This window comes from Lycium ferocissimum, chromosome 4, assembly GCF_029784015.1.
Source record: "Lycium ferocissimum isolate CSIRO_LF1 chromosome 4, AGI_CSIRO_Lferr_CH_V1, whole genome shotgun sequence".
Classification (NCBI taxonomy): Eukaryota; Viridiplantae; Streptophyta; class Magnoliopsida; order Solanales; family Solanaceae; genus Lycium; species Lycium ferocissimum.
Window position 1 is genome coordinate 45,631,085 of NC_081345.1, and position 13,877 is coordinate 45,644,961.

Here is a 13,877-nt window from a genome sequence, read left to right on the forward strand (position 1 = left end):
TAACACGGGTTTAAGCTTAAGCCTCATTTGAATACACTTAATGGATATATGACTGACCATTAAATGCATAAAGCATATGCTTTATTAAGAGTTGATCACTTAATGAGTGAATTGATCTAAATTATTCGAATCTTAAACAAAGTTCTAATATCATTAAGATATTACTTTTAAAAGATTTTGTGAAGATGATTTTCACTATTTTCTCCTTAATCACCACCAGACATCACCGTACAACCACTACCGTCAGCTGCCATTCAATAGCCAGTCACCACTGCTCAACCATCATTGCCATTGTTGCAAAAGCACCACCACCAACAATTATCACCATCATAACCGCCATTACCGTCGCCAGATCACTACCACACCAATCACCTTCACCATCACGACAATTAACCACTACTACCACCACTATCACCATCACCACGACCTCTATCACCACCATCATCATTGCCAACCATCACTATCACCATCATTACCAATCACCACCAGAAGCGAATCCAAAATTTAAACTTTATGGGTTTAATCTTTAAAGTTCTTAGCCGCATTAAACTAATCATATTTTTAAAGTTATAGGTTCATATCTTAGTAAATTTTTGAACACATGTTCAGCATCAAAAGTATTGACTTCAGATGAACCCGGTACCGATACTTTGCGTCTGCCTTTGATCACCATCAAAATCACCTTCATCATCACAGCCGCCACCACTGCCAACCATCACCACCACCACTCCTCGCATACAACATTCACTACCAAATACCACAACCCGAACGGTTAGTAACATTAGCTAGCTTTTGATTATTAGAATATAAAAGAAGACAACTTGCAAAATAAAATATAGCACTACAAGTTAGTAATAAAGTCAAAATACATCATGAAGTATTGAAGTCTGCCTAGTGGACTTCCCTTTTGTCCATTTTGCTCCACAAGATTCTACTTGAGTTGTAACGGCTCTCAAAACCAGTAAATATAGCCGTTAAGCCTCTGCCTTTTTCTCTCCTTAAAATGTGGTACCTTTTCCTCACTGAAAACCCCAACAATCACTTTAAACATCAGTTTCTCTGCAAATTTGAAGCAATCCCAGTCTGTTTTTCTTTCCTTTTCAATAAGTACAACACTCATTATTACCTATGGATAAAGAAACTCTCATCATTTTCCTACTTTTGTCCCACATTTCAGGTTTGTACACAAACTCCTAGCATTTGTACACAATGATTTTTGACTCTTTTCCCAAAAAAAAAAAAACAAAAAAAAACAGAGGCATCTAACTTTTAACATTTGATTTAGACATCTCCTTTTGTTCATATGTCATTCATATCTATATGAAGTGTCCATTTATTTTGATTTTGGAGGATTTAACTTGGCCAGTTACATTAGAGGCGGATCCAGAATTTAAAGTTTATCGATTCTAGTGACTCTTGGTTTGCCGCCACGGAACCCACAATTCATTTGTACTTTTGGGGGGTTTGCAGTTTATTATATGTACATATTTAGTGGAATTTTCAACACACTTACCTGGTTTAGGCCTAAAATATTGAGTTTTGCAGACCGACCGTAACATATATTGTGCGTATATCTGCCACTGAATTACATGGATAAAAGGGTTTCACGCGCTCAAATATAAGTGAATAATGTGCATTTTGTCATGTCAGCCTGAGGGGTTTATGAGATACTATAAGATATACTTTTACCAACAAGACGTGTCTATGTGGTCACAATGATATATAGTTAAGGTGATTTGACAGTTGGTGATAGTGTAATACTCGTATAAGTTTTCATATTATCGATGCAATTTATTGCCTTATCTTTTACGTTATTCTATGTTGCTTGGACTTTTCAAAAATGTCAACGGATGCGTGTCAAATCCTCCAAAAGTAGTGTATCTTTGGAGAATTCGATACGAATTCGGCAACAAAGTTCAAGCAACATAGACGTTACGTTGGTGGTCCATTCTATCAAATTTGATGATATGCTCTTCACTTCCCTCTTGTAGAATGGTTGTTAAAATTATAAGTACTTATTACTGTTTCATTCTTGTTTTTGCAGTGGCAATATTGGTGTTAGCAAATGAACAGGTAACTTCAAGAACTCAAAATCATATACTTAATTGAGAAAATTACAAGTTAATAACAAGTGAAAGGACTGCTCATCTTTTTACATTTTGGTTTTGCAGAAAACTTGGTGTGTGGCTAAACCTTCATCAAATGAGAAAACACTACAAGAAAACATAAATTATGCATGTTCTCAAGTGGATTGTAGGATCTTGCAAAAGGGGTGCACTTGTTCTTCACCAGATAATCTCATGAACCATGCTTCTATTGCCATGAATCTTTATTATCAAGCTAAGGGAAGGAACCACTGGAATTGCCACTTTGGTAATTCTGCCTTAGTGGTCTTGACTGATCCAAGTAAGTGTCTTTTTTTGGTTTTGTCTTTTACTCCCTCTGTCCCAATCTATATAATGCAGTTTGACTAAACATAGTTTAATATTTGCGTGACTATAAATTTTTAAAATTGGTAATCTAAAACATATCATAACATTTGTGTGATTGTAAAAGTTCCTCATTAAGCGTGTGTTTGGGATGAACGGAAATGTTTCATAAGTGGCATTCTCCAATACGGGGGCGGGGAGTAAGGGTGGTGGGGCTGAGGGTGGGGTGTGTTAGAGAGTGTCGGAGAGTGGGGATGAGACAATCAGTGTAGAATTAGAGTAGGAATGCGATGGATTTGTTTATCATTTTTTCTCATTTTTACACAACTTATTTTCTTAGATAAAATGTCACTAACCAAACATGAGAAAAATGTTTTCCTCCATACCAAAACACACCTTAAGATTAAAATGAGAAGCTTATAGTTAATAAATGGTCACCAAATTTAGAAATGAATCATTTTTTTAAATAGACTAATAAAGAAACAGGGTCACATAAGCTGGGAAGGAGTAGTTTTCTCTAACATATTAGAAGTATGCAACTTATGACATTATGCAACACTGGTGATTGATCAATCATGGAATCTTGACAATGGCAGGTTATGGCAGCTGTATCTATGAATGAAGCCCTGATTTGGATAAGCAGCTAAATAAGGAGGCCATTCTTTTGATCTTTTTTTTTTTAAAAATTTTGTGACCACTTGTAATTTAAGAATATTAACACGCAAGATGTTACTCTAGGGAGAGAGAGAGAGAGAGAGAGAGATCTAGAGAAGCTCATTTGGCAATTAGTTGTCAAAATATAGTCCTGTACAATCTCTTTTAAAGAAGCGTTAATATATGTGGTGGTGCCAAAGATCTCGTATATATATGGTCCATATAGTTGTTTTTCTTTTTAAATTATGGTGGTGTCGAGCAGCTTGTACGCACCTCAACTATTTCATTAGGTACTTGTTATATCCAACATGTTATTTTCCACACCAACATCGGTACCTAGTAACACTGTGAACCAATGTTTGTACAGACAGGAAGAAATCACTTGTGTTGCAGGGATTTCAACCTGAAACTATGTTCTACTCTTGGGCGTTATCCGGTCCATATATTTGCTTCACTTCATACTTGACATCCTGCAGCTTCCAGAGGACTATCCGAATATTGTCGATTCAATGGGGTTAATTTCAGGGACGGGCATCCAATTTTCAATGTGTTGCACCAGAGTCGAAAAATTAATTTTTATAACAAAAAAATAATTCAACTACACCGCCTGCATATCACACACAAAAGAAAGTCCGAAAATGCTAAATCTAGTACTGAAAACACAAGTAGTAACAAAGAATAAGGATCTAATTCAATCCTATTGTAGCCCTTGTCCAAATTCCAGCTAATACCATGTAAAGCAGCTTAGTACAGGATGAAATAAGCATATATCAAGTCCCCTGCACGGGCTGCTCATTCTATATGCAAATAAATTGGGGATGACTAAATGAATCATCACTGAATGCTCGTTCATAAACTGATCAATTGCTCGTTCGACATAACAAATGTCAATTTCCAGGCATATTCAAGACTATAGACACATTAGTAGAGGCTCTGGGCGCTGATAGTAATCCCATAGTAGCTGCTGCTCCTTTTGTTGAAACAAAATCACTGCACTGAATTACTAATTTCTCCAACACAGAAGCATTTTTTATAACATGAGTTATAAGTCTGATTTCACGTTCTGTTCCAGTAAATCCTTTAATCCTCATAAATCTCAGATGATGAGTAAAACTATCTGGCAGCTCTTTCTTTTCCCAATACATATGCTCCTGAGGCAGGGCGGATTCAGAATTTAAAGTCGTGGCAACCTGCATGCATCAGTGCATTCAAAATTAGTGTGATGTAATCAATTGTATACTTCATCTGTATGTAAACCTATTTGACTGGACGCGCAGCCTAAGTAAATAGAAATTTTTGGTCTTAGACATGACAAAATATTTGTGTGGCTATAAGTCTTTTGAAACTTGTAATTTTGAAAATGGCATAACATTTAGTAAACACTTGTTATTAAAGGTAAAATGAGAAGTTTAAGTTAAATTGTTTCCAAATTCAGAGTTGTGTCAACCCGCATTAGTGCGTTCAGAATCAGTGTAATGTAATCAATTGTAAACTCCATATGTTTCAACATATGTGAACCTAATTGACTGGTTGTAGAGCCTAAAAAATGAAAAACATTGTGGTCTTAACTATGACGTAACATTTGCGTGGCCATAAGTGTTTTGAAACTTGTAATCTTGAACATGGCATAACTTTTATGTGGTTGATAAAAAACTTATCATTAAAGGTAAAATGAGAAATTTGTGTTTAGTTGTTTCCAAATTCAAAAAGAGATCATCCTTTTCCAAACAGACTAAAAGGAACTAGGTCACATAATTAATTGGGGTAAAATTCACAAATAGCCACCTTTCAATCCCTGTAATTGAAAAATAATCAATATCGTAGAGTTTCAAATTCCACATGTGAAATATCCGGCGAAATAAAAAGCTCCAGGACCGTGTTATTTTTTAAAGAAACCGTCGAAAGGTGGCAAATGAGTGCTAATATCTTATGGAATTTCTAACTCCAGGACCATCGCTATTCTTCAAAGATGGTGCCGAGAACTGGCTAGTGAGGACTACCAGCCTATGAAATTTGAAACTTCTTAATAGTAATTATTTTTCAAAAATAGGGCCGAAAAGTGTCTAGCGAGCGCTATTTGTACAATAAATTGGAAAGGAAGGAGTGCCATATTTTTTCTTCATATATACATATAATTCAAGTCCAAAGTAATAGATTTTGTTGAACTATCTGAACCCCACCCTAAATTCGTCTAGGATAGTCTATCTACTATGAATTTCATACAACAACAATATACCCAGTGTAATCCCATAAGTGAGGTCCGGGGAGAGCAGTGTGTACGCAAACCTTACCCCTGTCTTGAGAAGGTAAAGAGGTTGTTTTCGATAGACCATCGGCTCAAGTAAAACATTTTTAAGCAGGTTAAAGGATATACATTAGTGAAGAAGCCATGTTGGAAAAAATAGAGAAAAGAACAGTAACAACTATAAATAATACAATGACCAAAACAAATGAAACAACAAGTAATAATAAAACTCGGAGAATAAGACTATTATGAATTCCTTGTGAATGATAATTATGCCAACCTCATTAGTGATGTCAAGCTTTTGAAGATGGCTCCACACCCTAAAGACGAAGCTAAGCACAATGTTGTCGCTCACGGAGTTCAAGTCTAAGGTGGTACATAACACACACACCTCCATGAAAGGGATTCCATACTTGTAGCGTTCAAAATCTCGAGACTACAAAATGGATACAGTCAAACCTCTCTATAACGACATTCTTTGGCCACTATAGTGAAATGTTATTAGAAAGAACATATAATACCACATAACTTGAGTAATCAGTTTCAAAGAAAACTTGGTTGTTATAGTGAAGCGTTTTAATAGGGGATTACTGTTATAAAGAGGTATGACTATATATACTTAGTATTAGGACTTATAGTATGTGTGGTCAAGCTTTTGAAAGGTAAGAAAATACTTGTTAAAAAATATTTATTTTAGAGAATGAAGGTGTTTGACCAACTTTTTAGTTAAGAAATTAGTATTTCTGAGTGTACCAGATTAAACGAGCTATTAAGTTGAAGCTAGAAAAAGTAGCTTCTCCAAAAATAAGTGCTTCCGATTATTTTAGGAAATCAAAAATTCATAATTACCAATTGAATTAATACTAATTTCAAATTTTTGTAATTTGACAATTAAAAGCACTTTTAAAAAATATTGGTCAAACATTTTTTTTATAGAGCTCTTTTTTTTTTTTTATATAAGAAAGAGCTTTTCAAAATAAGTTGATTTCAGTAGTTTGGTCAAACATGCTCTTAGTGCGTTCAGTGTGAAGAAAAATGCTTTCGGGGTGGCTCATTATTCAACCCTTTCTAAAATTTAGAAACACTATTGCAGAAAGTCATTTTTCACCTTTTAACTTCATCACCAAAAAAAAACTTATTGTTTGGAAAACATTTTCCGAAAATTATTTTCCTTCCTACCAAACACACCCTTAGCAAAAACATTTTGAGAACTCCTAGAAAAGCAAGTCATATTCTTTGATACCTATGTCTTAATATAAAAACCAATCAAAATTAAAAATACTATGGTAACAAAAGGGAGCACCGTGGAATTGAATCATTTCATCAAATAATGGGTGCCAAAAGAAATTATGCAGGTATAAACAAAAAAAAAAAAAACAGTAATGTATCCAGCAACCCTACATGTGGAGTTTGAGGAGAGTAGAGTGTACGCAACCTTACCCCTAACTCGTAGAGATAGAGAGGTTGTTTCCGATAAAGCAGTTTGAAAAAGGAAATACATAAATTAAAGCAGTAACAAAAACAAAATGATGTGAAATGGAAAACAGTACCTAGCATTTAGAAAAAAAGCAGTTCGTACAACAACGGAAAACAAAAAAAAAAACTTACCCTCAAACCAATGCACCAATCCAGCAAGTCATGGTTATTGGTCCGGATGATCCGAATGTTTGGACATTGAATATTATGAGATTCTTCTGAGGAATAAGAAGAATTTTCAAACACCAACTCATTTAGGGTTTCACATATTAGACAAAATTTCGTTATGTGAATATCATTGAATTCTATCATCATGAGTTTCTCGTGTTGGATGTGGATATTAAATTGCCCCTTCTTATTATAACAAGCACGAAGGCTCAAATTCTCCAATGAGGCACAGTTCCCAATGATGTCAGCTAGGGTTTCACCGCCCTTCAGAGTGACCGCGGTGAGTTTTAGGGTTTTAACGTTGACGCAACCTTCAAAGGGTGAAGCACTACTTAGAACGTATTTATTTAGCTCCACAAATTGAAGGAATTTACCATGGAAGATCCCTCGTGGTACCTCATATAAATGTGGTGATCTATAAATATTGTTTTGACAAGAAAGTGAAATCCCTCCTAATTTTTTCTCATTTTTGAGATGCTCTATCCATCGTTGCATGTTGCTATTGTTGTTGTTGTTATTGTTGTTAGACGTACTCCAATCTTGTGGGAGGTGATGCATGTGAAAAAATTCGATAACATTTCCAATCTGTGACGAAAGAATCTTGTCCACGATGGACGGTGCTGGCGTTGAATATTGTTGTTGTCGTCGTCCTCGTCGTCGTCGAGGTAAAGAAAGGCGAGTTAAGGACCTCCATAGGAATTTCCAACGTTTTGAATATGTGCTTGTTGTTATGGCTTCTTTTGTTGGAAGATATGAAATTATTGAACATAATAATTGATCATGAAGATTGCTAATCAAGTCATCATGAGGAGCTTTGATTTGTTTAGTGTTAGAGTCCATGGGGATACAAGAAAATGACTAATAACTTCTCTGTATATTTGGAATTTTGGTCCTAGAAAAGGTAGAATGTTGATTTATATGAATAAAATTCATGACTTTCTGTTGTTATATGCGTGAACTAGGACTCTTAATTAATTTGAGATTTATGGTAACTTAAAAATAGGACTCTATTCCAGCTGATACGAATCTTTTGTATGTGAAAAAAAAAAAAAAGGAAACGTAATATATGATCAGCGCTAAGGTTAATTTAAAGGGATATTAGCATTTTTAGTCCCTCAAATATTGATAAATTCTAATTTTGGTCCTTATCATTTATGGTGAAGCACATTTAACTTTCAATTAATTGATATGTCCACTTTTGATCCCTCAAACGTGTAATCTTCACAAATTTAATGAAACCTTTAGATTCTAAACCATTCTTTATCGATGTATTTTATTAAATTTGTATCGTTACTCTATATTTGATGGTGATATAGTCCTCAAAAATACTCTAAATATCACATATTTCCTGTATAAGGGACCAAAAACCCACATTTTCGTTAACTGAAGGTTAAATGTGCTTAGTCAAATATTAGAATCACCAAAACAAGAATTCATCAATAATTGAGAAACCAAAAGTACAATTTTCCCTATTTTGATTTTTTTTGAAAAATATTTTAACTATTCTTTACTTGATTTCCATTAAGTAATCTCTTTAATTAGTTTCATGATACATAACTTCTGTTGCAAGAAAGAAGATTGATTTTAATACCATATTCGCACCCCAAACTTTTTTGTTCTTTCTTGTATTTGTACGCGCAGTCCGTCTAATTCTTATGGAGAGGGTTTACAGGGTATGCAAGAGAAAGGTGAGGAAAAAGTTTTTTTTCGTTAAGAGAATTTTACACGATATGACAAAATAAGACCTCTAATAACCATTTTTATATATAAACACTTCTAAATAATTACCCTACATAACAAGACTTTTCAAAACATAACATCTTAAGAAAATAAGGGTCCTTCATTTTAGGCTCCTTTTTTGTAAATCTTATCCCTCTCAATTTTCCAATTTTCTTCCAATCCTCCTCCCCTCTCTCTCTCTCTCTCTCCAAACAAATGATAAAGGGAGGAGACCAGTACCGGAACTTCAAGGTAAAAATATGATCTTAAACATGTCATAACATTTATATGGCCAAAAATTTTGTTTGTAGGGATAAAATAGGAAGCCAAGTTAGATTTTTACCAAATCTAAAAAGGGATTCTTCTTGAAACAGACTAAAGAGAAAAGAGGGTCACCTAAACTAGACTCATAATTTTAAAAGTAAACTAAGTTAGGTGCTACTAATATTACAGGTTGAACTCATCAAGTTTAAATAATTCATTCACCTCGCAACAGAGGTCCCTCATAGCGATGACAAGAGATGTGGGGCGGTGCGGTGTAGTTGCGGGGCAAACCCGCGTAGACCCGCGATGTTCGGTCAAAAATGCAAATATATACGTAGCTATTATTTACCTTACAATTTAATACTTTCATCGTTGGTTGAGTGTATATTATATTATTTTGTTTTTAATATTATATTTTCTTGTGTAGAAATAAAAGAAGAAAAATTGATAGTCTAATGATTGGAAATATTAACAAAGAGCAAAAGAAGTGACTAAATGAATTGGTTGCATGGTTACTTGGCAGCAAACGAAGAGCAAGTCCAAAGAAGTAGCAATTTTTTTTTTTTTGGCCAAAGTCTCTAGTTTTTGCCCCTCAAATTTTTGGTCTTTAATTTTTATCTTTTGCCTAAAAATTCATGGATTCCGAGTTCGAATTCCCGCTTATAGCCTGTTTGGCTAAGCTTATTTTCCTCCAAAAGTTCTTTTTTATTTCACAAAGTCCTTATTCTAAAAAAAAAAAAAAAAGTGTGGTGTTTGGCCAAGCTTTTGGGAGAAAATAAGTACTTTTGGGGAGTAGCAGAATCAGTTTTTCAGAAGGTAAAAAAATAGTTTTTCCCCAAAGGACTTTTTTGAAAAGCACTTTTGAGAAAAAAACACTTAGAAGCACTTTTTAAAAGCTTGAATAAACACTAATTGCTACTCAAAAGTGTTTTTTAAATTAATTGGCCAAACACAAATTGCTTCTCACAAAAGGTATTTTTTTTAAAAGTACTTTTCAAAAAAAATTGATTTTAGGAGCTTGGACAAACATGCTATTAGCCAAAAAAAAATTAAAAAAATTTAAGGCAGAGTTTTGGATTCAAGGTAGAGTTTGAACCTTATAAGGCAGAGTTTGGGCAAAAGTCTGCCTTAAGGCCTAACTTTTGCCCGAATAGGCCTAATTTTGGGCAAAAGTTAGGCCCTAAGGCAGAGGTTTGCGTAATTGCCTAATTTCGGGCAAAAGTTTGCCTTAAGGCCTAATTTTTGCCCGAATAGGCCTAATTTTGCTACAAACCTCTACCTTGCGATTTTTTTTTTTTTATTACTGAGCCGGGGTTCGAAACCAGAACCTTGGGGTATTAGACAAAGGGCAAAAACTAAAGACCAACAATTTGAGGGGCAAAATTAAAGACTAGCAGGTTTTGAAGGGCAATCGTGCAAATGACCCAATTTTCAAGGCACCGAAACAGTGAACGTGGGGACTTTTAATGTCAACCCTGTTAGTCAGTAAACTAGATAAATTTAAAAAATGAATCAATTGAAGAATGCAACGTGATTGTTAGATAGCCCATAGTCCTAGACTGATTCCATCTCATGGATAACATAAAAATCCGCTCTTTGTTGGTTGAATTTCATTATTTGTTTTCTTCTATTTTATATAGTTGATAATTATATCTTTTTTGTTTCTTGTTTAGATAATTAGCATTAGTTTAATTTAGTTGACGGTTGATCATAAGTCCTTGTGGGTTCGACATCCGATTTCTAAAATCACTATATTACTTGTACGACCACGTAGCTTACGTGTGCATTTGGGAGCAACAACCCTCGACGATGTCAACCCGCCCTGCATAATTGTTTAAACTTTTCCTTTTTTAACTGAATCTGATTTATATTATGAAATTCATAAAATTCTTTTTATTTTCCTGCTAAGTAGTACTAATTTAATAGATAATGCCTCAAATTTTTTATGCAATTAACTTGTTCATCGCAGAAATTTACTTCTAATAGCCTATTTGGCCAATCTTTTGGGAGGTGGCCAAAAGTGCTTATTTAGAAAAAATGAGGTGTTTGGCCAAGCTTTTGGGAGAAAAAATAAGTGTTTTACGGGAGTAGCAAAAGCTGTTTTTCAGTAGCTAAAAAGAAGTTCTTTTTTTCCCAAAACACTTTTTTTTTAAAAACACATTTGAGAAAATACAGTTCGAAGCACTTTTTAAATGTTTGGCCAAACATTAAAATAGTTTTTTAACTTATTTGTTTGAACTTTAATAAATAAGTAAAAGATTAGAGCTGGCTAAGCTATATTAGTATTTTTTAAATTTTGAAACCCTTAACACAAGATTAGAGGTTGGCTCAGTGGTCAGGGGTTCAAAATTCACCTTGAGGTCCAAGTTCAAATAGCAAACCTTACATTTTTATTTTTGGAACCCCCTTACTGAAAATTCTGAATCCGCACGATGCACCTGCCCTGCCCCGTTTCCACCCCTACCAAAAATAAATAAGCTAATTAAACTACAATGAAAGCGTTAAGACTATTGCTTTTACGGAAAAGGCTCAAATATGCCATCGAAAATGACTCATTTATGTCATTTGTCAATTGTTTAGCTCATTTATGCCATCGCCATTATCAAAATGACTCATTCATGTCATTTTTCATTAACGCCGGTTTTATAATATCAGATATGACACTTGGCCACCAATTAGAGGTCGGCGTCATTTAATTAAACCAACAAAAGTTAAATCCTAAATTAAACTAAAACCCGACCCATAAATTCGTGTTGGGTTAATTAAACTGCATAGACATCTAATTAGAAGCTAAGTGTCATTTTTGATATTCTAAAATCGCCGTTAATGAAAAATAAGTTGAATGAGCCATTTTAATAACGGCAATGACCTAAATAGACCATTTCTGATAGTTGGATGACGTATTTGCTTTTATAAAGTGATCCGCGCGCCCTTTTCATTTCATTTCTCCTAAAGAACACCAACAATGCAGAGTCTCATCAACTCATATAGACCAATGTTTTCAATTCGTTACAAACCTTTAATTCACAAATTAATCTTTCAATCTCCAAAATATTTTCCATCTTCATATCAATTGTCAACATCTCAAATACAAAATTATGATGACATCAACCTTATTAACAACTACAAAGATTGGTTAAGTCCAAATGAAGTCATTAAAATATTCCAAAATCTCAAAAACCCAAATTCAGCACTAATTATACTTAATCAAATCTCAAAAAGAAAAGATTACAAACCCAATGAAGTAATTTATAGTACAGTTATAAAAAACCTAGCAATAGCTAAAAATTTTGATGATATTGAAACCCTAATGAAAAAAATCAAGAATGAAAGAAAATGTAGACTTTCAGATGATTTTTTCTATAATGTTATTAAGATTTATGGGGTTTTAGCTGGTAGAATTAATAAAGCAATTGATACCCTTTTTGATATGCCTAATTATAAATGTTGGCCTAGTGTTAAAACTTTTAATTTTGTGTTAAATTTGTTGGTTAATACTAAGCAATTTGATGTTATTCATAAGGTTTATATACGTGGTAACGAATTGGGTGTCGAAATTGATGCTTGTTGTTTGAATATTATCATTAAAGGGTTGTGTCGTTGTGGGGAAATAGATGGTGCATATAAGGTGTTTGATGAATTTCCTAAACAAAATTGTCAGCCTAATGTTAGGACTTTTTCGACTATAATGCACGCGTTATGTGAGCGCGGTCGTGTTGATGAGGCGCTGGGTTTGTTCGAGAGGATGGAAAAGGAGGAAGTCGAACCGGATGCTATCGTGTTTAATACGTTGATTTCGGGGCTTAGGAAGCAAAAAAGAGTTGATGAAGGGATTGGGATGTTCAAGAAAGTAATGGTGAAAGGTTGTGATCCAAATCCAGGTATATTGTGTGGGTTCACGAGAACTAGTAGCTTTTGTATAAACTTTACATATATATTGAGAAATCCATTAAATATCTATAATTATTTCATTGTGAACACAGTTATTATTGTATATTAACTTGAGATCGTGGTAGAAATTCATAAACTTCAAATTCTGGATCTGCCTGCCTCTGCAGGTACTTATCAGGAGGTGTTGTACGCTTTGCTTGATGCCAAGAGATTCTTGGAGGCAAAAGATTTTATGGCTTTCATGATTGATAAGAGGGTGAATCCAAGTTTTGAGTCTTATAAGCTGGTGATACATGGCCTTTGTGATGGTAAGCTTCTTGGAGACTTAGATTGGGTGTTGAGGCAAATGGTGAGACATGGATTTGTTCCTAGGATGGGTATGTGGAGGAAGATTCTGGGTTGCTTGTTTCCTGATGGAGGTTGCTGTACAACCTATACTTATGATGAAATTCTTGGAGACTAAATCTACAATGTATTACGCGATGGTACTTGTGGAAATTCCCCATGGAAAGTGTTGTTGCTGATGTCAAGAGATACAAGAAAGGAGAGGTTTCCAAGGTGTGGAGGAATGGTACCATGAAGCGGCATGCTAGAAATATCTAAAGCTGTAACCTATGGTGGCGAGAGCTGCAAGTGATTCCAATCCAGCTGCAAACTGAGCTTGAAGATGACCAGTTACTTGCTAAGATATTATTTGGATAAGGAGAAACGCGAGACTTCAAGGCAAGAAGAGCAGCTTGGTCAGTGCTAATATTGGGAACAATAGCCAGTGACTTATGGTGATGAAGCAGAACGAAAACTATAATATAAGCAAAGAGAAGATTGCAACTTATTCCCATATCTATGACAGACAGGTTTTCTCTTCTTTTTTTTTTCCTAAACCACGAATGGATGAGTTAATGATATCAAATTCATTGGTTTACGAATATATACTGTTGGTAGTCTCTGAAGTTCTCTTTCGGTTAAGAGTGTCACCTTTGAGTGCACTACAAGTTGTATTAGTAAAAGCCGGTCAATCTGTATTTTGTTTT

The 13,877-nt window shown here is 34.4% G+C and overlaps 3 protein-coding genes across 3 annotated transcripts; 2 read left to right on the plus strand and 1 right to left on the minus strand.

The window, feature by feature from the left end:
- Positions 1-890: 890 nt before the first annotated feature.
- LOC132054771 (glucan endo-1,3-beta-glucosidase-like) lies at positions 891-3,282 on the plus strand. Its single transcript, XM_059446741.1, has 4 exons — positions 891-1,177; positions 2,045-2,073; positions 2,172-2,406; positions 3,026-3,282. Exons 1-4 carry the CDS (start codon positions 1,129-1,131, stop codon positions 3,049-3,051), a joined length of 339 nt encoding a protein of 112 aa, XP_059302724.1. The 5' UTR covers positions 891-1,128; the 3' UTR covers positions 3,052-3,282.
- A 3,474-nt stretch (positions 3,283-6,756) lies between these two features.
- LOC132054772 (F-box/FBD/LRR-repeat protein At1g78750-like) lies at positions 6,757-7,826 on the minus strand. The gene has a single exon (XM_059446742.1). The coding sequence runs from the start codon at positions 7,810-7,812 to the stop codon at positions 6,886-6,888; it is 927 nt and encodes a 308-aa protein (XP_059302725.1). The 5' UTR covers positions 7,813-7,826; the 3' UTR covers positions 6,757-6,885.
- A 4,063-nt stretch (positions 7,827-11,889) lies between these two features.
- Positions 11,890-13,877, plus strand: LOC132053279 (pentatricopeptide repeat-containing protein At3g14580, mitochondrial-like). Its single transcript, XM_059445237.1, has 2 exons — positions 11,890-12,836; positions 13,014-13,877. The coding sequence occupies exons 1-2, from the start codon at positions 11,921-11,923 to the stop codon at positions 13,307-13,309; spliced, it is 1,212 nt and encodes a 403-aa protein (XP_059301220.1). The 5' UTR covers positions 11,890-11,920; the 3' UTR covers positions 13,310-13,877.